Below are 26081 nucleotides of genomic sequence, written 5' to 3'. Positions count from 1 at the left end.
TATTCATTCCATGACTTCCTTCTTTCTTTCTGTTCCCATTTTGTAGAGCCTTCCACGAAGAGTGTTTGGATGTGTTGCCTTTGTCCATGTTCATAAACAACATCGCAGTAAGTTGGATCCTAGGGCTCTTAAGTGTGTCTTCCTTGGTTATGCCCCTGATAAAAAAGGGTACAAGTGTTATTATCCACCAAGTCAAAAACATTTTGTTTCTATGGATGTCACCTTTCAAGAATCTGAGTCTTATCTCCTGGGTCTTCATCTTTAAGGGGAGAAGAGTTCTTTCGAAGACTCATCCCCTTCCTTCTTTGAGTGTAATACCCCATATTTTTATTAATAAAATAATAATAATAATAAACTATAAATTAGTAGTAATAATAATATAGATATATATAAATAAATATTATGGTGATAGATAGCAAAGTAGAATATTAATTTTATTTTTGATAAAATTATTTTGTGCGATATGAATGCTATTGGAAAATAATTTTGATACTTTGTAAATTATTTATAATAACATAATATTAATATGTATATATATATATATGTATATATATATTAGATGATAAATTATAATTAATTGGATTATTAATTGATTGATGATTTAAGCATTCATGATTGATTGATAATGTTCGATTGGTAATGTTCGATTGGTAATGATTGATTGGTAATGTTCGATTGGTAATGATTGATTGGTAATGTTGATTGGTAATTTGATTAGATATGATGAGTCAATAATGAGTCAGCAAATAAGTTAGCTGTAATCTGAGCCATAAGAAATTAATAATAAAATAGTGTATGAAGCCCATATCTGAGTCAGATACATCAATAAAGAAAAAAGGAAGTAAATGCACGAAACCCATATCTGAGCCCTAAACTTCAACTATAAATAGAGGTCTAGCCTAACCAAACCAATTCACTCTTCAACATTTCTCCTCTACTATTCTCTCTTCTTAGTTTTTTATTCTTCTGGTTACCAACCGATTCTATGTCCCAAATTACTCTTTTCTTCTAGAAGTTAGCGAAAACGGAGACCAGGTAATCCTAATCCCTAGAGAGTCATAGATTATATTGATATGAATTTTGGTATATGTAATCCTATTCGTAGGTTATTCCTTTTATAAAACTTGGATGTAATCTTAATCCCTAGATGTTCTTAGTATTTCTGTATGAATATTTATATATATATATAGGTATTTGTTTTTTTTAAATTTAAATTACTACATATGATAATTAGAATATGGATACAAGTTATTCCTTAGAATGAAAGAGAATTCCGAATAAGCTTTTTGAAGTACATGGGAATCGAACTGCAACACACACACCCACTAAACACTACACACCCCACCACCACTAGGCTAGCCCTAGTGGGTTGAATTCCGAATAAGCTTGCAATATATGATATAAACTTTTATTTTAGAAATTATGATTATGTGCATTATATGATATAAAATGTTATTATTTTAGAAATTATAATTATGTGCAATGTATGGTATAAGATTTAATTCAGGTGCAATATATGGATCTTATTGAATAATTATGAAAATTATGGAATTATAATACTCTTTAAGAAAAACTTTCCAAATATGTGTTTTAATGATTGAATTTGAATATTTATAACTATGATAATTGATGTGATGGGATTATTTGAATGACGATGATTGGATTTGAATTTTTCTATGATGAATGTTGAAGATTTGAATTATTATATCCTTGAATAAATTGGAAAGTTATGATGAGGATCAGATTTGGATTTTACTGTGATGAATGTTGAAGCTTTGAATTATTATATCCTTGAACAAATTGGAAAGTTATGATGAGGATCAGATTTGGATTTTATTGTGATGAATGTTGAAGATTTGAATTATTATATCCTTGAATAAATTGGAAAGTTATGATGAGGATCGGATTTGGATTTTACTGTTATGAATGTTGAAGATTTGAATTATCATATCCTTGAATAAATTGGAAAGTTATGATGATGATCAGATTTGGATTTTACTATGATGAATGTTGAAGATTTGAATTGTTATATAAATTCGAGAATTTATGATAATAGTTGTTTGAATTATGATACTTTGGAAAATTATAATGCCCTTGAGTAACTCATTTAGAGATGATAATACTTAAAGAATAAATAATTATGATTGAATCTTTCCTGATTGTGTGTGTGTTTGTAATAAATTAATGGTGGGAGGATAGCTTTGGGATGGTACCTTCCAAAGTGATGAACACAACTTTTGGGCTTTATGCCTCCGATGTGAAATTGATGTGAAAAAGATTGTATCCGTTCTTCCCAAAGTGGTATCTGGTAACAGTGGTTTTTTCCCGGGATACTAGTAGCAACTTTGGGAAGAGGTGTGCACACTAGGAAGATGTGAATTGATTATGGCCAATTTTGATTATACGTGGCTGGTAACAGTGGTTTTTTCCCGGGTCACGGGGTAGACTGGCAGGGTTTCCCGGGTCTACCATGGTTCTCTTCCCACTAAGTACAATGAACTTAAACATGATTAATAATGAAACGTTATTTGATTTGATTATGATGAATGTCATTGAATTGTGAATATTATCATTTATGTAATATTATGATTAATGTTGTGCTAAATATGTTAGTTGACAATTACCCTTATACACTAAATGGACTAAATAATCTTAAACATGATTAATAATGATATTAATACTTGATTTGAGTTATGATTAAATGACTTATTTGAATTATTGCTTGATTTATGATTAAATTTCTTATTTGAATTATTACTTGATTATGATTAAATGACATATTTGAATATTGCTTGAGTTATGAATAAATGACATATTCGAAATATTAATTGAGTTGATTATTCTTAAATAAATGTCTTGATTGATATTGGGTTATATTATCCTCGTTTTGTATCTTGATTGGGATTACCAGCTTTGCTGACTTTTGTGTTTGTTTGACTGCAATGATCCTGCGGCTGCGGGGGAGCAGATTTTCAGTGAAGCATGTTGCAAAGGATGGGGCTAGCCGTGGGCAGTGAGGATCACGACTCGGATATTTCTAGCTGTCATAAATATTATGTATAAAAAAAAAAAACTGTAGTCTTAGATTTTTATTTGAATGTAATAGAGTTAGCCTTGCACTTGTCCTTGTACAAGTGCGGCGGTAACACTTCCCAAATTTGATTATTTTGAACTTCCGCTGTTATTTATAAAATTATTGAATTTATTTATGCTATTATAAATTGTTAGAATTTGGGGTGTTACATTGAGTCTGGATCGTCCTTGTCTACTCCTACACCTCTTCCTAGTGTGTCTGCTCCTGGTGTGTCAGAACCTTCAAATACACCTGAGATACGAAAGATTTTGACACCTGAATTGGTATATCAGAGGAGGAAACAACCCATATTGTCTCACCAGCAACCTCAATTGTCTGAACCACTGGTAAGTCCTGAATCTCCTGTTTCTGATTCTAATATTATTGCCTCTCATGATTTGCCTATTTCTTCTGATACCTCTGATGACTTACTCATTGCTTCTGCTTCTGATGACTTACCTATTGCCCTAAGAAAAGGGAAAAGATCTTGTACTCAATACCTTATCTCCCATTTTGTTTCTTTTACTAATCTTTCTGTGCATCACAAAAGCTTTGTTTCAGCACTAGATTCTATTTCAATCTCAAAATTAATACATGAAGCGTTGAAAGATGAGAATTGGGCTCAAGCCATGCAAGAGGAGATGAATGTGTTGGAGAAAAATAAAACATGGGAGGTTATTGATAGACCTAATGGAAAGAAAGCAGTAGGGTGCAGATGGGTTTATGCCCTAAAGTATAATTCTGATGGCACTCTTGAGAGACATAAGGCTCGGTTAGTCGCCAAGGGTTACACTCAGACTTATGGCATTGATTATAAAGAAAGCTTTGCTCCAGTTGCAAAGATGAATACGGTGAGAGTCTTGTTATCCCTTGTTGGCCATTACAATTTGGATATAAATCAATTTGATGTGAAGAATGTTTTCCTTAATGGTGAGTTAGAAGAAGAAGTCTACATGAAAATCTCGCCTGGTTTTGATTCTGTGGACGGAGAAAATAAAGTTTTTAGATTAAGAAAAGCCTTGTATGGATTGAAGCAGTCACCTCGTGCCTGGTTTGGGAGATTTACTAAGGTTATGATGACCTTAGGATACAAACAGAGTCAAGGAGATCACACTCTTTTCTTTAAGCACTCCCAAGATGGGAAGCTCACTGTGCTCCTTGTATATGTTGATGATATTATTATAACAGGTGATGATTTTGTGGAGAGACATTTCTGCAAACACGACTAGCCTCTGAGTTTGAAGTTAAAGACCTTGGGAAACTGAGATATTTCCTAGGGATAGAGGTAGCTCATTCAAACAAAGGAATTTTTATCAGTCAGAGGAAATATATTCTTGATCTTCTCAAAGAAGCAGGAAAGCTTGGGTGTAAACCCTCGAATACTCCTATTGAGTAGAATCAAAAGATAGGTTATGAAGAGGATAGTTGCTTGGTCGAACCGAGAGCTGCTCGGGAATATCTTTTCAGAGAGCAAGAGTGCAGAGTAATAATCAGGATTGCCAACAGGAGCAATCTACTCTGACTAAGAGCAACCCTCTTCAACTATACGCAAGCGTACGTGTCAAGCAATATAGGGTATTGTAGCCCCAGATTTATCGTCCTCAGGGAACAGTTGTGAACTAAGAAGCGCTAAAGGAAACTTAATTTGTAAAATGGAGCAATAAAAGAAAGTACTATTCTCAGCTAAGCTTCACAAAGAGCAATCTCTGGGCAGCTAGTTAAACAATGTTAACCATTCTGAACCAGATGAGAGCAGTGAATGACTTAGCACGGTCATCGAATAAAAAGGCATCAATTTAAGTAACTTCAAGAGCAGTCAACGAAATGAAAGTAAGAGCATCAGCTGGTAAAACACAGTTCAGTTATCGTGAGGTTAAGGTTGTGATAGAAGTTTGAGTTAAGATTAATTTCAAAAAAAGTCAAGTAGGTGTTACGGGTTCCATGTTTTCATCCCTTTGGTTAACCCTGCTTGGTAGCATATTTTACAAGTGGATTTTGCTCCTTCCCTTGTTTTGCTATAAGTAAGCAGAGGGTAAGGCCTTACTCTCCACGTTACTCCATAGTACTTGGAGTTATATGCAAGGAAACCATGCTGCCTTCTCAAAAGAGCATGGATTCACATGGCAGTGCTCCCCATTCCAGGTGTTTCTCCCTCCTTTCTTCAGGCTAAACTACCCCAGGATCTTGAGAATGCTCCACACGCCCTTGTCAGTGTTTCATCAACCGAGTGGTCCCGGGATGAGGTTTCCAGCCCAAAGGGTTTCACAAAATCAATAAATTAAACCAAAGAGCAACTCAAAATTCATTTATAAAATATGTGTTCCTTACAAATTTATCCTGAGACAAAAGGGATTACTTCTATGGAACCCTCACCTACTTAGAGGAAGTTAGCTCCTAGTGAGCATTTTTACAAAAAGAAAACAAAGAGAAGACGAGTCCTAGGATGGGCGCTGATGATTTCCTTTATGAGGATTGCTTGTTCCTTTTATAGGGTTCTTCATTTGATCTTCATTGTTCCTTTCATCAAGGGTCGTGCTTTGTTTAAATCCTCTCCAATGGTAGCTTTGCTTCTTGCCAGCTCAGCTCCGAATAGAAATCCTCTCCAATGGTAGCCTTGCTTTTTGCCAGCTTGGCCTTAAATGGAAGTGGTCCCCCTTGCTTTTGGCTCCCTTTGTGAGTGGGAGTATCGGATTCAGGGAGGCACCTCCACTCCTTCTGCTGCAGCTGACGTGGCGGCTTTTGATTGCTCAGCTTCTTTGCTTTCGTATTGTAGCAGAGGTAGCACCTCCACCTTCTCTGTTGTGGCTGACGTGGCGGCTTCCCATTGCTTCCTTTGACTGCTGTTGTACTACAGCAGGCTTTCTGCGCAACACTCCTTCTTCTCTCTTCATTTTGTGGTTCCTTCTGATGGGCCTTAGGTGTCCTGAACAAAGCAAACTAACCCAATAGTCATATGTGAAAAAGATAATGTTAAATTTGCTCCAGGTCTACCTTAACTCCCACTTTCGGTATTGCTCTGGTCCACTATTCAAAACAGTTGCTCTATATGGAAAGAAGAAGGTTGAAGGAAGTGATTTATAACCAAAACATGGGTTTTGTGGAACAATTTACACTTAATGGGCCTCAACTCTTGAGGACCATCAATAGTCCTCCAGTTGATAAAGGACAATATCAACGGCTAGTTGGGAAACTGATATATCTGGCTCATACTAGACCAGACCTAGCTTATACTGTTAGTGTTGTCATTCAGTTTATGCACGATCCAAAGAAGAAACACATGCAGACAATGGAGAAAATTCTTCAGTATCTTAAAGCCACTCCTGGTAAAGGACTATTATTCCGGCGTGATGGCAATCTCTCTTTAGAAGTTTACACTGATGTTGATTATGCTGGATCTGTGACTGACCGTCGTTCTACCACTGGTTATTGCATGTTTCTTTGTGGTAACGTGACGTGGAGAAGTAAGAAACAAGATGTAGTTGCAAGATCAAGTGCAGAGGTTGAATTTCGAGCTATGGCTCAAGGCATTTGTGAGTTATTGTGGCTGAAAATTGTACTTGATGATCTAAAAATAAAATGTGAAGGACCTATGAAGCTGCTATGCGATAACAAGTCCGTTATTTGTATAGCTCATAATCCAGTTCAACATGATCGGACTAAACATATTGAGGTCGACCGCCATTTCATCAAAGAGAAATTTGATAGCGGGTTGATTACCACTCCATACATTCCCACTAGGCGTCAATTAGCTGATGTATTGACAAAGGGACTTTCTTCAGACAGATTTCAAAAGCTTACTAGCAAGCTAGGAATGATAAATATCTAATCCTCAGCTTGAGGGGGAGTGTTGTAAATAATAATATTTATTTATTTATTTGTTGTATTGGGCTTAGCCCATTAGATCATGTATTCTCTTTAAATAGAGAACCCTTTGTACAGTTTACATACAATTCAATTATTTCATTACCCTTTTTCAAGTAGTTGTTACATACATAGAATGGTGGCTTTATGGAGGAAGCTTGATCTCTTGCACATAGTGCTTTTCCAAATAATTCATTTGATAATTTCAATCCATAGAATAATAGTGAAAATAGACAAAGAGAGAGAAATATCAACAACCCATGATTCCTCTAACCACCTACCACTAATAATCAAATTAACTACCTCATATCTTACTATCTACATAGCTACCCTATAATGGACTAAGTAAAATTATAATAAAAGAAAACAATAATTAATTCATAACAAATTAAAGAGTTTCACAAGCAACAAAATATTGTTTCAATATAACATTTTAATTGACTAGCAAATGATTATTAAAAACTAGTTTTCTGTACTATGAAGAACTACAGAATTCAACCAAGGTTTGTGCCATCTTTTGGGGAATGAAAATGGTGAACACTGAACAGAAGGAAGATCTTGACCAAATAGGGCATTGTAATCATCATAGCCTTTTCAGTTTGGGGTGCAGAGAAAATGGGGATTTGATATACAAATAAAAATTATATTTGATGAAACTTGCAGAAATTCTAGAGAAGAACATTATATAGTCATGCAATATACATTGATTCCCGTTATAAAATTCAATCAGTGATTGAATTTTACTATATCAAGTTGTACGCTAATAACACGTCGCAATGCCCTTCAATATTCTTACTACGAAATAAGGCAGTGAATAAGGCAAAGAAAAACCTTTTTAAACTTTACTACCACATCTCTTAAGCTGTTACATCCACCAACACAAAATCCAACAGATGCACCTAAAATCCGGCTCAAAATCCAAGCCAGCAACCCAGAAGCAAATCTGTTATAAGATGCATAGTCAGTAACAGGATGATTCAACCACTACGAGTGCAATTGGTTTACTAAACACCAAGGGACAACGCAACACTAAAAGAAATTATACTTTACATGATTTCTAAAATAGTATAAGTATTAAACAAAAAGTAGTTCAAGGGAGATAGCAAAACAGCGCAAAACTCTAAATCAGGTTACAAAATTTTGTCCATAGCAAAAAGAGAGAAAAGACCAATAACCCCTGCCCCTTCATTTCCCAACTCTAGTGCACGAGAAATAACGCACAACACAAATGGTGTTATATTGAATTTTGCATTATTCTATCCAACATAAATTGGTCATCAAACAGCTAACAGAATAAAAAAATTATCATATGGCTTAACCAGTTGTGCTACTCTATTCTGTTTTTGTTGATCCTCAATGTACATCAAACGCACCTTATTAGTCTCTAATGAACTATTTATAATACAAACTAAGTAATGGCAACATAACACTCATTCTTAAACCATAAAGCACAGTATGTTATCCTCAATTGCACATGGAAAAAAAAACATATGTCATTGTTGGAAACCATGTAAATAGCGTCTAGGTTCATTGTAAAGAATAACCAGAATCATGTAATTACGGTAAATAGGATAACCAAGAATGTGTATTCATTACTTTTTGGTTATATAATCAAGTTCCCATAGTGTAGTTTAGACACACGGATTTCACTAAATGTCTCACATCCCCTCCTTCCTTAACATGGTATCTAAAGTCTGACAAGAGGAAACCCTAGTTCGTGCCTACCTGACGATAGGCAACCCAGCTCACCTCCACACAACCTAACACCGCAAACCAGCATTGTCGTCAAGCGTCTCAAGCCACACCATGTACCTAAAGTCCTAGCCAACTAAACCATGTTTGAATGCCTTCCATCCATCAATTGCAACAAAAATGTTCTTCCTGTGAAAAGCTGAGTAGTGCTCTTTTTGGGCTAAGAAAACAAAGGTTGTGATGCAAAGAAAATAGAAGCCATGTGTTGCGCACATGCATCACAAGTTAGGAAGCATAGAAAATTTCACAAAACCTTGCACTATTTCCTACTCCTAAAATCTTGAAAATTAATGGTTAGAAACGACTTTAGTGTTTCAGGGACAGCCAAAGACTCTTCCAAAATGATAAACAGATTATTCAAAATCCGCCATACAATATGATAGTGAAGGAAAAAGATTAATGCAAAGCTTTAACCTCAGATGGAACTTTGACCTTCCTAAAGAAAGTATTAACTATAATATTTTTTACTAGTTAGATTCTAAACCAAATGTTGGCAAACAGACTTCCAAGAGAAGGATCCCCAGACCAAACCATATTATCTTTAAGGTAGAAAAAAAAGATAAGATTGTAGCAAGCATAGCAAATTTTTCTTTTCTTCGTGAACTTGATTCTATAGATACTTTTTCAAGAGTTAATTCCTGTCCCTTTTCAGTTAAATTCATTGTTGGTTGAATTTTCAATTACTTTTCTCTTTTAGAATCGGAGAAAACAAGCTTAGTAATACAACTAGTCAACAACCATTTGACCATATGCCTAATTGGTTGCCCCTGACTCAATTCAACTGTTTCCATTACATAATTCAAACTACATATATTACATTCTTTCCCTGAGCAAACAAGCCTTTCAAATCACCAATAGCCATTTCAAGTGTAAAACAAAATAGGCAACTTGAGAAAAGAAAGTTATTTCTCTGCATGAAATTAGGTCAGGGAGAGACCAAAAGACCAAGGAGATCCCGGGGTTTATCAAAGAATCACGCCAGTGGGCTTAACCCAAAATCCAAATCCTAAAAGCATTAAATATATGGGTCTTTCCACTGGTATGGTCCTCACAATTTACAATTGAATTCCCAACTATTTTCCCGGTTACCACTTCACATGGGCTTTGTGGTTCATAACTCCTCATTATCTGGGGGAAGCAAGCCCAAAACTCTAAAAAAATCTTCATTCATTGGGCTTAGTGAGGAACTACATCAATAGGCGTAGAATTAATCTTTTCCCTGAAGTGGTCCTTACTTCAGACACTAATTTCCAATTTGGCACTACTTCACTCATACCCAGTGACACTTCAATTCCAACAATCTCTCCCAGTGTAGGAATTCTCCCTCAACAAGCTTAGCAAGGAACCGTGAGCTGAATACCGCATGTCTTGCACTTCATTTCATACCAATGTGGGACTCTCTTCACTCACACCCACTCATATACTTGATTTCCCAACAACCCAAGCAACCAGTTAATAATTCAAATTGACTTCAACCTAAAAAATGTGCACCAAGAATTTGAAATTCTACTCAATCTACTAATATTTGATTTGCACCGTACATCCTTGAAACACACAAGTGCATAAAGAACAATATTAATTGGAAATCATCGCTGAACATGCCAAAATTCAGTACGAGAAAACATTTTTCAAATAAATAAGGGTTGAAGACTTACATGAAAACGAGCGTCAACGTAACACAAAACAGCAAGAAAGCAAAGACGAAATTGGCGGGAGAAACTGCCATTTCCGATGGGGAAAATCACTTCTCTGTTCACTTCGGAATCGGACCACGAAAATCACAAGTCTTTTAAATCACGTTCTAAAAGAATGCCAGAAGACGAAAGAGTAACATGCCGCTTCTCTCACGTAATTCCATGGCGGAATGCTTCAAAAGAGAAGTGTTGAGGAATGAAAAAAGAACCCTAAAATAAAATTTATTTTGGAAAATATGAATGGAGGCTGAGCCCAACCAGACTCGGTCTTTAAAAGCGTCGTGATAGGGAACGTTACAGTGAATGCTTGAGAATTAAGATCCGATCCGTGAGGTGCTCGGTGATAAGTGGTGCATAGTGTAACAGAAAATCAAATTTACGATCAGGCACGACGCGTGGGCTCTCGATTAAACGATGCGTTTTAAGGATTGGTTACCGTTAGTTGTTTTCGTTGGTTTGCCGCGCATATTCGCGCACCAGCAGTGTTATTAAATTCGATCTGGGTATGAACTCGGTCGCAGTGTTATTAAATCCGATCCGAGTATGAACTCGGTCGAGATACTAGATTACTGGGTCATTGGTCAGACCGGTCGGATCGGTTGACCCGGATATATATAAATATATAAAAATATGGCTAAAATATAAGTTATCCCCTTGAACTTTGATCATATTTCAAATTACCCCATTGTACTTTTAATTGTTTCAATTAACCCTCTATACTTTATCATTGTTTCAAATCAACAATTCTGTTAAAAAATTTACAAACTATGTTAAACTTCCTTACATGCCTTAAGTCCCAAATCTCAAAAAAAAATCTCTCTTTTCTTCTACGTTTTCTCATCTCTTATTACAATAGTTTGGGATAATTTCGATTTGGATCGGAGAAGATTAATGTGTCTCTTTTCTTCTATGTTCTCCCAAGGTCTCTCTTAAAAAATATTAACATCATCTACGACGGGGAAACAATCATCGCCGAAAACTTTGTGAATAAATAATCAAGAGTTAAAGAAAAGAGAGAAGAAGAGATCATCCCAAATCGTAGAAAAAAAGATCATCGATGGAAACTTTGTAAACAAATAATAACAAGATCATCTCATCCCAAACTTTGTGAAGATTCTTCTACGTTAATCTTCTCTGGTCCAAATCGAAATGATCATCCCAAACTACTGAGAAAAGATCCAAAGAAAATTGTAATAAGAGATGGGAGAACATAGAAGAAAAGAGAGAAGAATTTTTTGAGATTTGGGGCTTAGGGCATGTGAGGAGGTTTAACAGAGTTTGTAAAAATTTTAACAGAATTGTTGATTTTAAACAATTATAAAGTACAGGGGGTTAATTGAAACAATTAAAAGTACAATGTGGTAATTTAAAACATGGTCAAAGTTCAAGAGGGTAACTTATATTTTAGCCTAAAAATATATATAAATATAAACATATAAATTCAATTATATTCTCCATATTTAAAATGAATTAAACAAGGTTCATTAAATAAACTCAAAAAACAAGAAGCATAAATAAATAAAAATTCATGTCATTACAATGTCAATTTAAATTGCAACTCAAAATTCTTATAAATATACCTTTCAATGACATTAAAATCATAATTTTCAAATTTAATTACATTAAAAATGACATATGTCACATTCTCTAAATTTATTATTCCGTAAATTGCTTCAGTATTAGAAGCTGAAATTTGAGGTTATTGTAGAAGAGTATACTGGCAAATAAAATTACAAAAAGTTTTTAAAATACATTTGTTTTGACAAGATGAAAAATTTTGGATTTTTTGGTTTTTTTTTTAATGCATAACTCGACCTGGTTACCGAGTCCCCGATTTTGTTCGGATTTGACCGGGTCGATACATGACTGATTCAATGCTTGACCCGAACCGATTCGATGACCTGTTCACCGGATTTCGAATTAATCCGACCGAATCGAGCCGGATTTTACAATTACGGGCATGAGTCTTGGGTCTTTCAGGCTGATATATATATATAGGGTAATATGTTGGTCATGTAACATAAAAAAACTAAAAGTGTCCTCCACAAACAACAATTGACATGGGCCCCATTAAATTTTATTTCTCTCTCCTCATATTTCTTTCTCTCTCCCAATTGTTTTTTGTGTAGGAAAATTGTTGATTTTCCTGTTACATAACCGAACATATTCCCATATATATATATATATATATATATATATATATATATATATATATATATATATATACTTATTTTTTTTTTCACGATTTTGGACATGCATAAGAATTGTATTTGGATGCCATAAATGGAATAAAATAATAAGGACTACTCACACGTCCTAAAGTCAATGATCATGCCTTGTGTCATTTGAATAAAGATCTTTATTCTTGACTCTCAGGCATATTTCATCTAATAATTATATTGATTTGTAAAGATTTTTTTTAAGATGAACTTCTGGTTGCAGCGTATTCACCTTGAAAAAAATGTGTATCATTCTAAAGAATATAAAGTTGTGTTATTTTAAGTAAAAAAAGAAAATAAATCATGAAAGAGAGAGTGGAAAGAAATTTTTTTAAAGATGTGGGTCTCAACTCTTTCTCAGAGTGAAAAGATATAAGATGTGTCATTTTAAATGACACACTTTTTTCCCGTTCACTTTTAAATTGATTTAAAATACATTATGATGTTGATTCACAAACGATTTAGAGTAAGTATAGTTACTGGAAATTTTCTAACATAGTTCGGGACCAAATTAAAATGCCATGATCTCTATTATAGACAATTCTCATTTTATCCTTGCTTTTTTAATAAAATTCCCATTCCCCCCCCCCCCCATATAACATAAGGATCACTTGTTCCTGAACCATGGAATACCTGCTCAGTTACTAGAACGTTTTGGATTTTTCAGGATCTCGTACAACTGATGATGGTGGGTTTTCGATTATACAATGGGAATGGTGTACTTGTAAATATTTCAACGGTCAAATAAGCATGAGATTAGAGTGGATTATGCTAATAAGGTGAAGACCTCAAAAGGACAGCAAAATGAAGACAATAATTAGTTAACAAAAATCATGAGATCCTAGGATATCTTTTGAAAGATATTCCGTTGATTTAGTGGGATAACTTTATGTGAATATGTGATATTCATATAGGGTTTCACAAAAGCGGGCAATAGGGTATTATTGGGCCAATGTACTCGTCTGGATGAGAGTATACTCTTTTTTCTTTGCTGGAAATAAGCATGCCTTTATTTGTTACTTTAAAGACAAATTCTTAATTCCAAGGTTGGTAAACGGAATGCCGGTTGGATTTTGGTGGTTGGTGAATTTATGGATTTGATTTCTACAAGAAGTATTTTGGAATCAGTCAAAACTTTCTCGCTCCAAGTCACGAAGAGATTAGACTCATTCTACAGAGTGAAAATATCATGTGTTTACTCAAAGACAAACTCTTGATGATATTATTTGTGTGGAATCACTACATTTGTAATATGTGAAAAAAAAATAGTACAATTAATTTTATTTTATAGTAATTAAACTACAATTAATTTATTGAATGAATAGCTTCAACCTATCCAATAGGAAAATCTTAAAACTAGCACCCTACCTATCTCGTCCTTATAAATTTTTTAAATAAATTTTTACAATAGACAATAATAATCTTAAAAGTAGTCTTTTATCATATATAAATAAACATTTAATGAAATTTATTAACAAAAACTAGTTAATACAATTGACTTCATTAATAGACGATACAAACATAATGTTTATTTAGATGAGGTATGCAAGACAGGATAAAGCGAGACAAATTCATCAAGAACTCACATCTGTCATGTCCATCTACAAGGTGAAGTATGATTGGTACCTATAAGTTAATATGAGATTGCTAAACCTAATTAATAAACACCTTATGTACAGGCAAAATATAATTCAGATCGCACATGATATATAAATAAGAAGTATCATCAGTATAACAATTACAAAAACTTAACAAAATCAAGTTACTTATCAATTTATTGCCAAAAAGCACATTACTCACATTTTTTATGAAATCTTTGGCTAGACATATTTTGTCAAGTTAGGTGCTAGCTATTAATTGCATGCTAGGTGAAATGCTCTATTGCAAAAAAAAATAAAAATAAAAAATAATTAGTCATAATGTTCAACACAATCTGTTAACACAATATGAGAAATTCATGTTTGAATCAATCTGTTTTCAAATTTGTGTTGTGTCCTTGTTAACAAAATCTAACACGAAAACATTTGTGGCATGTTGCATGTCAACTCGCAAGCACGAAATTAATATGCATTCATATTCTTACAAGTTATTTGTGTCGTGTCATGTTGTCTTATATCGTGTTAACCCGTGTAATAAGTGATAATTTCGTGGTTGATAGGTTCTTCGTTCGTGTCATGTCATGTCATGTAACCTCTATATTAAGTAACACACTTTGAGATTGGCGAGTTATTCATCTGTGTCATATTAACCCACAAAATAAACGAGTTGTATTTGTGCCGAAAAGTTTTGACTTGTTTTCAAATACGCATTGTATTTGTGTTAAATTTGTGTCATGTTGTGATGTAACATGTCAACTCAAATTGTCACCCCTATTTTGTCATAAGACATTAATTGATTCCTTCCCGTTAAATTGACAAAAATCAACTATTAAAATTTGGTTATAAGAGTTTGTAAATACAACCTTTTTATATATATAAAGGCGGACCAGGAATTATTATGACGGGGGGCGAAAAAAAATAATATTAACTCGTGTATTTAATAACCAATTACATTCCAATTCATTTTGGCCAATGTTTCAACATTAAACTAGAATTCAATTAGCTATTAAATTTGTTGCTGAATCGCAGATAAACTGAATAATAATCAAATTAAAATATAACTGATTCACAATCCGACCACTAAACCTAGCCGGTCTAGTTCAGTTTTTAAAATATTTTTCCATTTTAACTACCTAATTCTAATTGTACCGGTCATAAATAGGTAAAAAGTTTCTAATAAATACTTATAGTAAATACTACCTAATTCAATTTTTTTCGTTTAAAATACTTATAGTAAATCTACATTTTGCATGTTCCAGTCAAAATCTTCATTTTCAACTTCAATACTTCTCTCCTTATATTCCTTTAACTTGGAAAATCTCCATTCGTTTATAGCTACAACATCCTGTAATCATTCACAATGCTATTATTTTTGTACAACGTAAAGCTTGCCATAACAAGTTATACACTTAACTAAAAATTGTTTATATATTATGTGTACCTTTCTAGTCTGATGTTGCGACCTGCCCTTGAATTGGTTTTTCTATATGCAGAAATTTTAAATATATAATTTTTTAGCAGGGGGCGGGGGCCACCACTAGCCCCCCATGTAGATCTGTCCCTGTATATATAGGGGTGTAAATAGACTAGGATAGACTTTGGCTTAAATAGGCCAAACCTATGTAAAAAACATAGCATCTGGCCTAGCCTGTTAGCCTGTGTAGGCCCCAAATTACAAGTCTGGCCAGACCTATATTTAAAAAATAAAAGTCTGGGCCTATGTTTGTTTGTCTATTTAAGTCTATTAAACATCCAACAATTAAAAAAATAACTAAAATAATATTATTTTATTATTCAAAATTATTAAAATAATAATTTTATTTATTTTAGAGTAAATACCATTTTTGGTCCCTGGCAATATCGACGAAATCCTTTTTAGTCCCTGACAATAAAAAAGGACCAAATTGGTCCCTAACAGTATGTAAAAAGGGCTACGTTAGTGATAGAGGAGTTGACATAAGGACTAATGTGGCCCTTTTTTCATAATTTTAGGGACCAATTTGGTCCTTTTTTATTGCCAGGGACTAAAAATGATTTCGTAGATATTGTCAGGGACCAAAAAGGGTGTTTACTCTTTATTTTATTTAAAATAAAAAATATGATATAGGCCGGCCGTAGGCTTATAGGTCCAACATGTATAGAAAAGCCTATGGCCTATTTTCTAAATAGGTTTATTTAAAAGCTTAAGCCTCTTCTACTTTACTATTTATAATAGGTCAAGCTTGACCTAATATAGATTAGGCCGTAGCCCGTAGGCCTCTGTAAGCCAGACTAGCCTATTTACACTCCTATATATATACATATATATATGAGTTCATTTTTTTTAAGAGTAAACACCATTTTTAGTCCCTGGCAATATCTACGAAGTCCTTTTTAGTCCCTAGCAATAAAAAAGGACCAAATTGGTCCCTGAAAGTACAAGAAAAGGGCCACTCTACATATTTGGGAGTTGACATAAGGACTAACATGACCCTTTTTTGTAATTTCAGGGACCAATTTGGTCCTTTTTTATTGCCAGGGACTAAAAAGGACTTCGTAGATATTGACAGGGACTAAAAAGGGTGTTTACTCTTTTTTTAAAGTTACTTTAGACAACTTTGTCAAATGTTCACCGAAATGACGTTGTTTCAGTTAATATTAGACAAAATTGTCTAAAGTAACATTAAATATTTTTTCCCTATATATATAAGGTTTATTGTTTTTCAGGTCACATGCCATAAAGTTATGTCCTGTCATCCCAAAATTACGTCTTTTTGCAAGTTAGAGGAATTAATGAAGAGTGTTTTGGTATGTTTATTTATTATATGAATTTTATCAAAACACCTTTCATGAGTTCTTCTAACTCCTAAACGTAGTTTTGAGGTGACATAACATAACTTTATGTCATGTAACATGACAAACATTATGTCCTGTCACCCAAAAATTATGTCATTTTGCAAATTAAAGGAATTAATGAAGAATGTTTTGGTATTTTTGTTTGTTTATTTATTAACCAAAACTCCCTTCATAAATTATCCTAACTTCCAAAATGACATAGTTTTGGAATGACATGACATAACTTTTTTTTGAAAGATAATGGAAATGAAAAACACAGCAAAAAAGCCTAAGTACAGAACCTAGCCCAGCGAACACCTACAGTGTCGCTGTATAAACTTTGAAGACAGCCAGGAGGAGGGTCATCAAAGACTTGCACATCCCATGGAAAGCTATACGCATATGAAGCTAAGAAATCAGCTACTTTGTTTCCTTCACGATGGACATGAGAAATCTGCACCTGCCAGCATCTTTGCAACATTCCTCTAATACGTTGCACCAAGCTCGAAGAAGGGTGATCCTGATGACACCCATTAGATATAATCTGTTGGGCTGAGAGGGAATCTCCTTCCAGCCACACTTTTCTAAATCCTTTTTCCCAAGCTAAACGCAAACCTTCCAAACAAGCCCATAATTCTGCATGCAAAACAGTACCTGGCCCTAAATTCTTGCAGAAACCGATAATCCAAGCTCCAAGTCACGAAGAGATTAGACTCATTCTACAGAGTGAAAATATCATGTGTTTACTCAAAGACAAACTCTTGATGATATTATTTGTGTGGAATCACTACATTTGTAATATGTGAAAAAAAAATAGTACAATTAATTTTATTTTATAGTAATTAAACTACAATTAATTTATCGAATGAATAGCTTCAACCTATCCAATAGGAAAATCTTAAAACTAGCACTCTACCTATCTCGTCCTTATAAATATTTTAAATAAATTTTTACAATAGACAATAATAATCTTAAAAGTAGTCTTTTATCATATATAAATAAACATTTAATGAAATTTATTAACAAAAACTAGTTAATACAATTGACTTCATTAATAGACGATACAAACATAATGTTTATTTAGATGAGGTATGCAAGATAGGATAAAGCGAGACAAATTCATCAAGAACTCACATCTGTCATGTCCATCTACAAGGTGAAGTATGATTGGTACCTATAAGTTAATATGAGATTGCTAAACCTAATTAATAAACACCTTATGTACAGGCAAAATATAATTCAGATCGCACATGATATATAAATAAGAAGTATCATCATTATAACAATTACAAAAACTTAACAAAATCAAGTTACTTATCAATTTATTGCCAAAAAGCACATTACTCACATTTTTTATGAAATCTTTGGCTAGACATATTTTATCAAGTTAGGTGCTAGCTATTAATTGCAAGCTAGGTGAAATGCGCTATTGCAAAAAAATATAAAAAATTAATATAATTAGTCATAATGTTCAACACAATCCGTTAACACAATATGAGAAATTCATGTTTGAATCAATCTGTTTTCAAATTCGTGTTGTGTCCTTGTTAACAAAATCAAACACGAAAACATTTGTGGCATGTTGCATGTCAACTCGCAAGCACGAAATTAATATGCATTCATATTCTTACACGTTATTTGTGTCGTGTCATGTTGTCTTATATCGTGTCAACCTGTGTAATAAGTGATAATTTCGTGGTTGATAGGTTCTTCGTTCGTGTCATGTCATGTCATGTAACCTATATATTAAGTAACACACTTTGAGATTGGCGAGTTATTCATCTGTGTCATATTAACCCACAAAATAAACGAGTTGTATTTGTGCCGAAAAGTTTTGACTTGTTTTCAAATATGCATTGTATTTGTGTTAAATTTGTGTCATGTTGTGATGTAACATGTCAACTCAAATTGTCACCCCTATTTTGTCATAAGACATTAATTGATTCCTTACCGTTAAATTGACGAAAATCAACTATTAAAATTTGGCTATAAAAGTTTGTAAAAATAACCTATAAAGAACCTTGAGATACACCACCCCAAAAGCTAGCTCAAAGGGTGGGAGTGCTCAAGACCTTTATAAACTCCAAATTAGTTGCACATACAATCAATGTGGGACTATATATGTAAGAACCCGCACAGTTAATTAAGGTATTTAATTAATAAATTACGAGAAGATAGGAAATGATTCCATAATTGATTCTAATAATTATTATGAGGCTTTAATAATTATAGTTAGTGAGTAATAATGCTGAAAGTCGCTTTTCGGAAGAAAAGTGCAGATACCGGTTCTGCTAGTCGGTATAAATGCGTGCCGAAAAAGTATCCCGAAAAATTAATGTAAGTGCATGATAATTAGTAGAATAATATGTAGGACTGGTAAAACAAGTTTCAAGTCCAGATAATGAGAACTGGTGCTGGAAACCGGTACTGGCTTGGAAAAGCGCGTACCGGAAAAGTGCTCAGAAAATTATAAGAAAAATATGATGAATCTTAGAAAATTTTGTAGTTTCATAATCCAAAGTTTGGGATTAAAATGCTAAGCGTAGCAACTAAAGTTAATACTGTGTGTTAATTGGGTAAGTGGCTATAAATACCCTTGTTAAGGGCACAAAGCCCTAGGTTTTCTGTTGCTACGTGAATGCTGGAGTGGCTGGTCAGTTGCTACTGTTCAATTGAGCTTTCTTCACCATTTTGGAGATCAAGTGTCAATTTTGCTTGGTTTCTTCACCTCCAAACACTTGAGCCTTGTGTGAGTGGTCATTGTGAGTGTGAAAGGAGCACATTTTCTGAGTTGTGGTGGTTGTGGGAGCTGAGGTGTTTTCTGGTTTGGTGGCATTCTTGTTGAGGAGTGTTGTGCTTGGCTTGTGAGGCTTCAAGGAGCTTCATTTGTGAAGAAAGATCCTTGCTTGGGTGGTATTTTCGTACACCCTTGAAGTCAGCACCTTGGGAGCTGATTGTGAGCTCCAAGAGCACCTCCAACCTCTGTCTTGAGCTTTGGTAAGCCTTGTCACCTTTGGTCTTGAGTCTTTGAACTTAAAAATGAAAGCTTGATGCATGTTAAGGCTTAAAGATGATAACTTGTTGTTGAGTAATGTTGAACACACCTAGAAATGCATGTTTAGGTGCTTTAAATCGTTAAAAACCCAACCTTGGAAGGATATCTTCACGAAATGCATTTTCTGCATTCTGTCGTGAAATATCCGGATATGTGCCCGATGAATATCCGGATATGTGATATCCGGATATGGGTTTTGAGTATCCGGATACTAGGTATCCGGATATGGGATTCTGGATATCCGGATATTGCATATCCGGATACGTCCAGTGAGATATCCGGATATTTCATATCCGGATATGGTCCCGAGGAATATCCGGATATTCTGGGATTTCGTAGAACAGTAGCTGTGCTGTGTGTACAGTAGGCTATTGGGGGTTTGTGGACCCTAGATTGATGAAGTTGAACTTCTGTATTTAATGGACTAAGCCAGAATCATGGGATTAAGGGCTTGTGGCTTTGTTAGAAGCTTTAAGACTTGAAAACGTAATGAAAAGGCGTCGTCTTAATATTGTATGCTTGTGGTGCATGTTGTTGATGTATTGTTGGTCCATAACAGATTGTGAATCTGCTGTGTTTGGACTTTGAGCTGTGGACTCTTGGCTTTTGGAGTTAGCTTGCAAGGTAAGCTTTCGTGTCCTCGGTTTAGCCATGTTGTGGTTCCACCATGTCCCATGGGGGTATGGTTTATGCATGCTGTGTACATGCTTTTGGATATTTGATATGTTGATTGAACTTTACATGTAATGGCTTTTAATATCCATGTGTTGTTTCATCTTGACGGGAAGCCTGAGTATGTAGCGCCATACAAGATGGTGTACCGGGGTGAATGCAAGTGGTACTTGCACGGTGTGTAGGTGATAGACGTATACCTGCACTGTCTCTGGCCAGTAGATTAGTATTGACACACATGACATGATTATCTGTTGCATTGCATTGTTTTTGAAATGATAAATGATAAACTGCTTTTGAACTTATATTGCACATGTAAGTGAGCTTGGGGTGGAAGATCCTTGAGGACTCACTGACTTACTGAGATTTCTAGATTAGAGATCTTACCCCACGTTTGGGGAATGCTTATTTCAGGATCAGGTAGTATGGGTACTGATGCCTCAGGCGGCGGGAGGCCGGAGTTTAGCTGATTTTGTTGTTTCTGCTTATTTGTTAGCATGACTGGATTTGGATGCTGTTTATGTTTTCCGCTATTTATGATATGATGTTGTTGAGACTGATGTTGGGCATGTTGCCTTATTTGAGTGAGCATGGGGATTGTCCATGACACCTTCTGTTAGTACTTGTAGTTTGGAGTTGTATAAACTGTTAGATGGTCCGGTCTACGTTATTGTAGCTACGTGACTAGAGCCACATTTATATTATCTATGTTATGAGGTATTTCAGTTAGCTGTTTTATTGCAATTACATACAGGCGATGTTTTATTAATTGATTATTAAGCAAGTTGGTAATGTTAATGGCATCATAATTGAAAAGAAAAAGTAATTCCGCATTTTAATTAAGCGCAGCTTAATACGATATTATGATAACATTACCGGATATATACGGGGTGTTACATTTATGGTATCAGAGCAATGGTTCGAGGGAAAAGCCTGTATGTATTGCAATTGCTAGGTTGCTTGGTTGTGTCTGTCTTTGTGTTTACTCCGTCGAATTTTATTATGATGTTGTATATGTGATCACATTGCGTGGGCCTGATCAACTCATAATTTGTGTAACTTGTGCAGAGTCATGGTAAGGTCCGGGAGAACACGAGATACTTCTGAGGATCAATCTGATCCTATCCTGACTGCATTGGCTGAGATGCAGGTGGCTAGGTTAGCCGATCAGGAGGCCGCTAGAGTGGCCAACGCGGCAATGATGGAAGCTGTTCGCGAGGCGAACCGGATAGCCGCAACTGAGGTTCGTGAAGCGAACCGGAGGACCACTGAGGAAGTCCTCGAGGCGAACAGGATGGCGAACATGACGATGATGAGAGTCATGTTGGAGGAGATGAGGGCTGGTCCTGCTGTAGGCCATGCTCCACCACCACCGCCACCGCCTCCACCTAGTGTTCAGGAGGAGAGCCATAGTCACATCGGCAGTGCTACTCATGCCGCTGAGACGGGGGAGCCCCTTGTGGGGATTGCTGAGGATCGTGATGTGATCGATCGCCGGCTGAATGCTTTCAGGAAGCATAAGCCACCTGTGTTTGAGGGGTCTTTGGATCCTATTGCTGCTGCGAGATGGCTAGAGTCGGTGGACAAGATTTTTCGGGTCATGCAGTGTACAGACCCACAAAAGTTGATGTTCTCGACTTACATGCTGGAGGGCGATACCCATGAGTGGTGGACGCACACCTCTCGTGCTTTTGAGAGGCAGGGTCGTGTCATGACGTGGCCATTCTTTGAGGAGTGCTTTCTGGGCCGATACTTTCCCTATGATGCGCAGGAGAGGAAGCAGGGAGAGTTTGATCGTTTGGTACAGGGCTCGATGTATGTTGATGAGTACCTGGCTAAGTTTAATGAGCTAGTGAAGTTTGCACACTTCCGGATGGTTCCTCTACTCCTTTGTTTCTGGCAGCTAAGTTCCGCAGGGGACTTAGTGAGGTGATTGCTGAGCATCTTGCTGGTGCTGCTTCGAGGGACTTTGGTACACTGGTTCAGCAGTGTAAGGACATCGAGGATGTTTGCGTGGCAAGCAAGGCCAAGAGGGCCAAGGTTGAGGAGAGCAAGGGAACAGGTGGTTCCACTCCTGCTCCTACTTCTTGGAAGGACAGGAGGTTTGCTGATAAGGGCAAGGGAAAGCAGTTAGCGACTAGGCAGGCGCCTGGTCAGTTCTAGAGAGCTGTTTCACATCAGGGGAGTTCTGCTAGGCTTCCTACCACTCCGAGATGTTCGGGATGTGGGAAGGAGCATGTGGGACGCTGTGCTACGGGGCAGTTGCTGTGCTTCAAGTGTGGCAAGGAGGGCCACTTCTCTAGAGATTGTCCGTCGTCGACGGCGAGAGCTGCAGCTGTTCAGGCAGTTCCTTTGCAGATGGTTCCGATGGCATCTTCTTCGGCACCTGCAGTGCCACATTCTGTTGGGAGAGTGTATACACTAGATAGGCAGCAGTCGGACCGCGCTCCGAACCTTGTCAGAGGTACTGTGTCTATTGGTGATTCTTTTGTGGATGCTATCTTTGATTCAGGGGCTACTCATTCGTTTGTTGCTACCCCGATTGCTTTGGGGCTTGAGTTGCCCAGTGCTGTGCTTTCTCCACCGTTGCGGGTGACTACCGCCACCGGAGAGATTTGTGATTCTACCACTGTACATCGCGATGTAGTGTTTCAGTGGGATGGCCGTGAGTTCTCGGTAGATCTGATAGGGTTGCCGATGGCCAACCTTGAGATTATTCTGGGCATGGATTGGTTGTCTAGAAACTGTGCATTGATTGATTGCTGTGCAAAGCGCGTGGTGATGTCTCCGTGTGATTTCACAGCTAGTTCCTCGCCATACATTTCACTGCTGCAGGCCAGGAGAGCGCTGCGAGCAGGGGCATTGGGTTATGTCATGTTGGGTGGTTTGGTGAGTGGGACACAGGAGGATATCACTGGCATTCCTGTGGTGGGGGAATTCCTTGAGGTGTTTCCTGAGGAGATTCCTGAGTTTTCGCTACAGCGGGAGATAGAGTTCTCCATTGACTTGTTGCCCGGTGTGGGGCCGATTTCTTTAACTCCTTATCGGATGTCGCCACCGGAGTTGGCTGAGCTGAAGAAGCATATTGAGGATCTTTCGGCGAAAGATTTCATTAGACCGAGTGTGTCTCCTTGGGGAGCACCGGTCATCTTCGTGAAGAAGAAGGACGGGACAATGCGATTGTGCACTAACTACAGGCAGTTGAACAAGGTGACAATCAAGAACAAGTATCCTCTTCCCGGATTGATGATCTGTTGGATCAGCTCAGGGGTGCTTGTGTGTATTCCAAGATTGATCTCCGGTCCGGATACCATCAGATTCGGGTGAAGCCGGAGGATGTCCCGAAGACCGCGTTTCGTTCGAGATACGGTCATTTTGAGTATTTGGTGATTCCGTTTGGACTCACAAATGCGCCGGCAGTGTTCATGGATTACATGAACAGGATTTTCCAGCCGTATCTGGATCAGTTTGTGATTGTCTTCATTGATGATATTCTGATCTACTCCAAGACTGAGGGGGAGCATGTGGAGCATCTGAGGATAGTTCTGCAAGTGCTGAAGGAGAAAAAACTTTATGCTAAACCTTCCAAGTGTGAGTTTTGGCTCAAATCAGTCAAGTTTCTGGGGCATGTGATTTCAGCAGATGGAGTTGCAGTGGATCCCAACAAGATTGAGGCCGTGTTGGATTGGGAGAGACCCAAGACAGCTACGGAGGTGAGGAGCTTCTTAGGTTTGGCAGGTTACTATCGGAGATTCATCAAGGGTTTTTCCACGATGGTTCTCCCTTTGACTCGCCTTACCCGAAAGGAGACTCCATTTGTGTGGACTCACGAGTATGAGGCGTGCTTCCAGGAGTTGAAGGAGAGATTGACTTCTTCACCTGTGTTGATCCTTCCTAATCCTGAGGAGCAGTTTGAGCTTTACTGTGATGCTTCTGGAAAGGGGCTGGGCTGTGTGCTGATGCAGTCTGGTAGAGTTGTTGCTTTTGCTTCGAGGCAGTTGAAGCCTCATGAGGAGAACTACCCGACTCATGATTTGGAGTTGGCTGCGATTGTGTTTGCTTTCAAGATTTGGAGGCATTATCTTTTTGGTTTGAGGTTTGTGGTGTTCAGTGACCACAAGAGTTTGAAGTACCTGTTCGACCAGAAGGAGTTGAACATGAGGCAGAGGAGATGGATGGAGTTCATAAAGGACTACGACTTTGAGCTTAGGTATCATCCTGGCAAGGCCAATGTGGTAGCCGATGCTTTGAGTCGGAAATCCAGTAGTTCATCCAGTTTGCTACTTGGTAACTTCGATGTGGTTGAGAAGTTCCGCCACTTGGCAGTGACCGCTCCGTGTGCGAGCGTACTTCTCGGGTTGGAAGCATCAGATGTCGTCAACGAGCTGTTAGAAAGGATTAAAGAGGCACAAGTTCAGAGAGAGTGTCTGGATTATGTGAAGAACCAAGACGGTGTGTCTTGGAATGATGATGGATTGCTTTTGTTCCAGCGGAGGATTGTGGTTCCTCGAGGTCCGTTGACAGAAGAGGTTATGGCAGAAGGCCATAAGGGTCAGTTTTCTATCCACCCTGGTGCTACTAAGATGTATCAAGACTTGAAGAAGAACTTCTGGTGGCCGGGCATGAAGAAAGATGTTGCTATCTTTGTGTCCAAGTGTTTGGTTTGCCAGAGGGAGAAGATTGAACACCAGAAGCCGTCTGGTAAACTTCAACCTCTTGAGATTCCGGAGTGGAAATGGGAGAGCATTTCCATGGACTTCGTTGGGGGTTTGCCGAAGACTAAGGTTGGCTGTGACTCGATATGGGTCATTGTGGACAGACTGACGAAGTCTGCCCATTTCTTTCCAGTGAAGGTGAGCTTCACTACAGAGCAGTTGGCCAGATTGTATGTTCGCGAGATTGTGAGGCTTCACGGGGTGCCCGTGAGTATCATCAGTGATAGGGACCCGAAGTTCACATCTCGGTTCTGGGAGGCGCTGCAGGGAGGTTTTGGTACGCAGTTGAGATTGAGTACCGCCTATCACCCTCAGACTGATGGACAGACTGAGCGGACTATCCAGACCTTGAGGACATGTTGCGGGCTTTCACGTTGGAGCAGGGCTCGGCATGGGATAGGTACCTTCCTTTGGTGGAGTTTTCGTATAACAACAGTTTCCATGCTAGCCTAGGCATGGCACCCTACGAGGCGCTCTACGGTAGGAGGTGTCGTAAACCTACTTGCTGGTCGGAGGTTGGGGATCGTGAGTTGTTTGGCTTGAATTTTGTCCAAGATACCACCCTGCAGATCCAAATGATCAAGGAAAAGCTGAAGCAGGCGCAGAATCGTCAGAAGAGCTACTACGA

At 37.1% G+C, this 26081-nt stretch overlaps 1 protein-coding gene across 1 annotated transcript in view; it reads right to left on the bottom strand.

The window, feature by feature from the left end:
• The window catches only part of LOC133291475 (protein SABRE-like), a 53851-nt gene extending 43439 nt beyond the window's left edge, over positions 1-10412 (bottom strand). Inside the window, exons 1-2 of the mRNA XM_061489745.1 lie at positions 10342-10412; positions 7766-7877 (exon numbers count right to left, since the gene is read on the bottom strand). Coding sequence (XP_061345729.1) covers positions 7766-7877; positions 10342-10412 — 183 coding nt within the window. The remainder of the gene's footprint in view (positions 1-7765; positions 7878-10341) is intronic.
• Positions 10413-26081: the final 15669 nt, after the last annotated feature.

Source organism: Gastrolobium bilobum, unplaced genomic scaffold (assembly GCF_033153095.1).
Source record: "Gastrolobium bilobum isolate Gb01-03AN ecotype WA unplaced genomic scaffold, APGP_CSIRO_Gbil_v1 utg693, whole genome shotgun sequence".
NCBI classification, from domain to species: domain Eukaryota; kingdom Viridiplantae; phylum Streptophyta; class Magnoliopsida; order Fabales; family Fabaceae; genus Gastrolobium; species Gastrolobium bilobum.
This window is presented reverse-complemented; position numbering and strand designations above follow the sequence as displayed.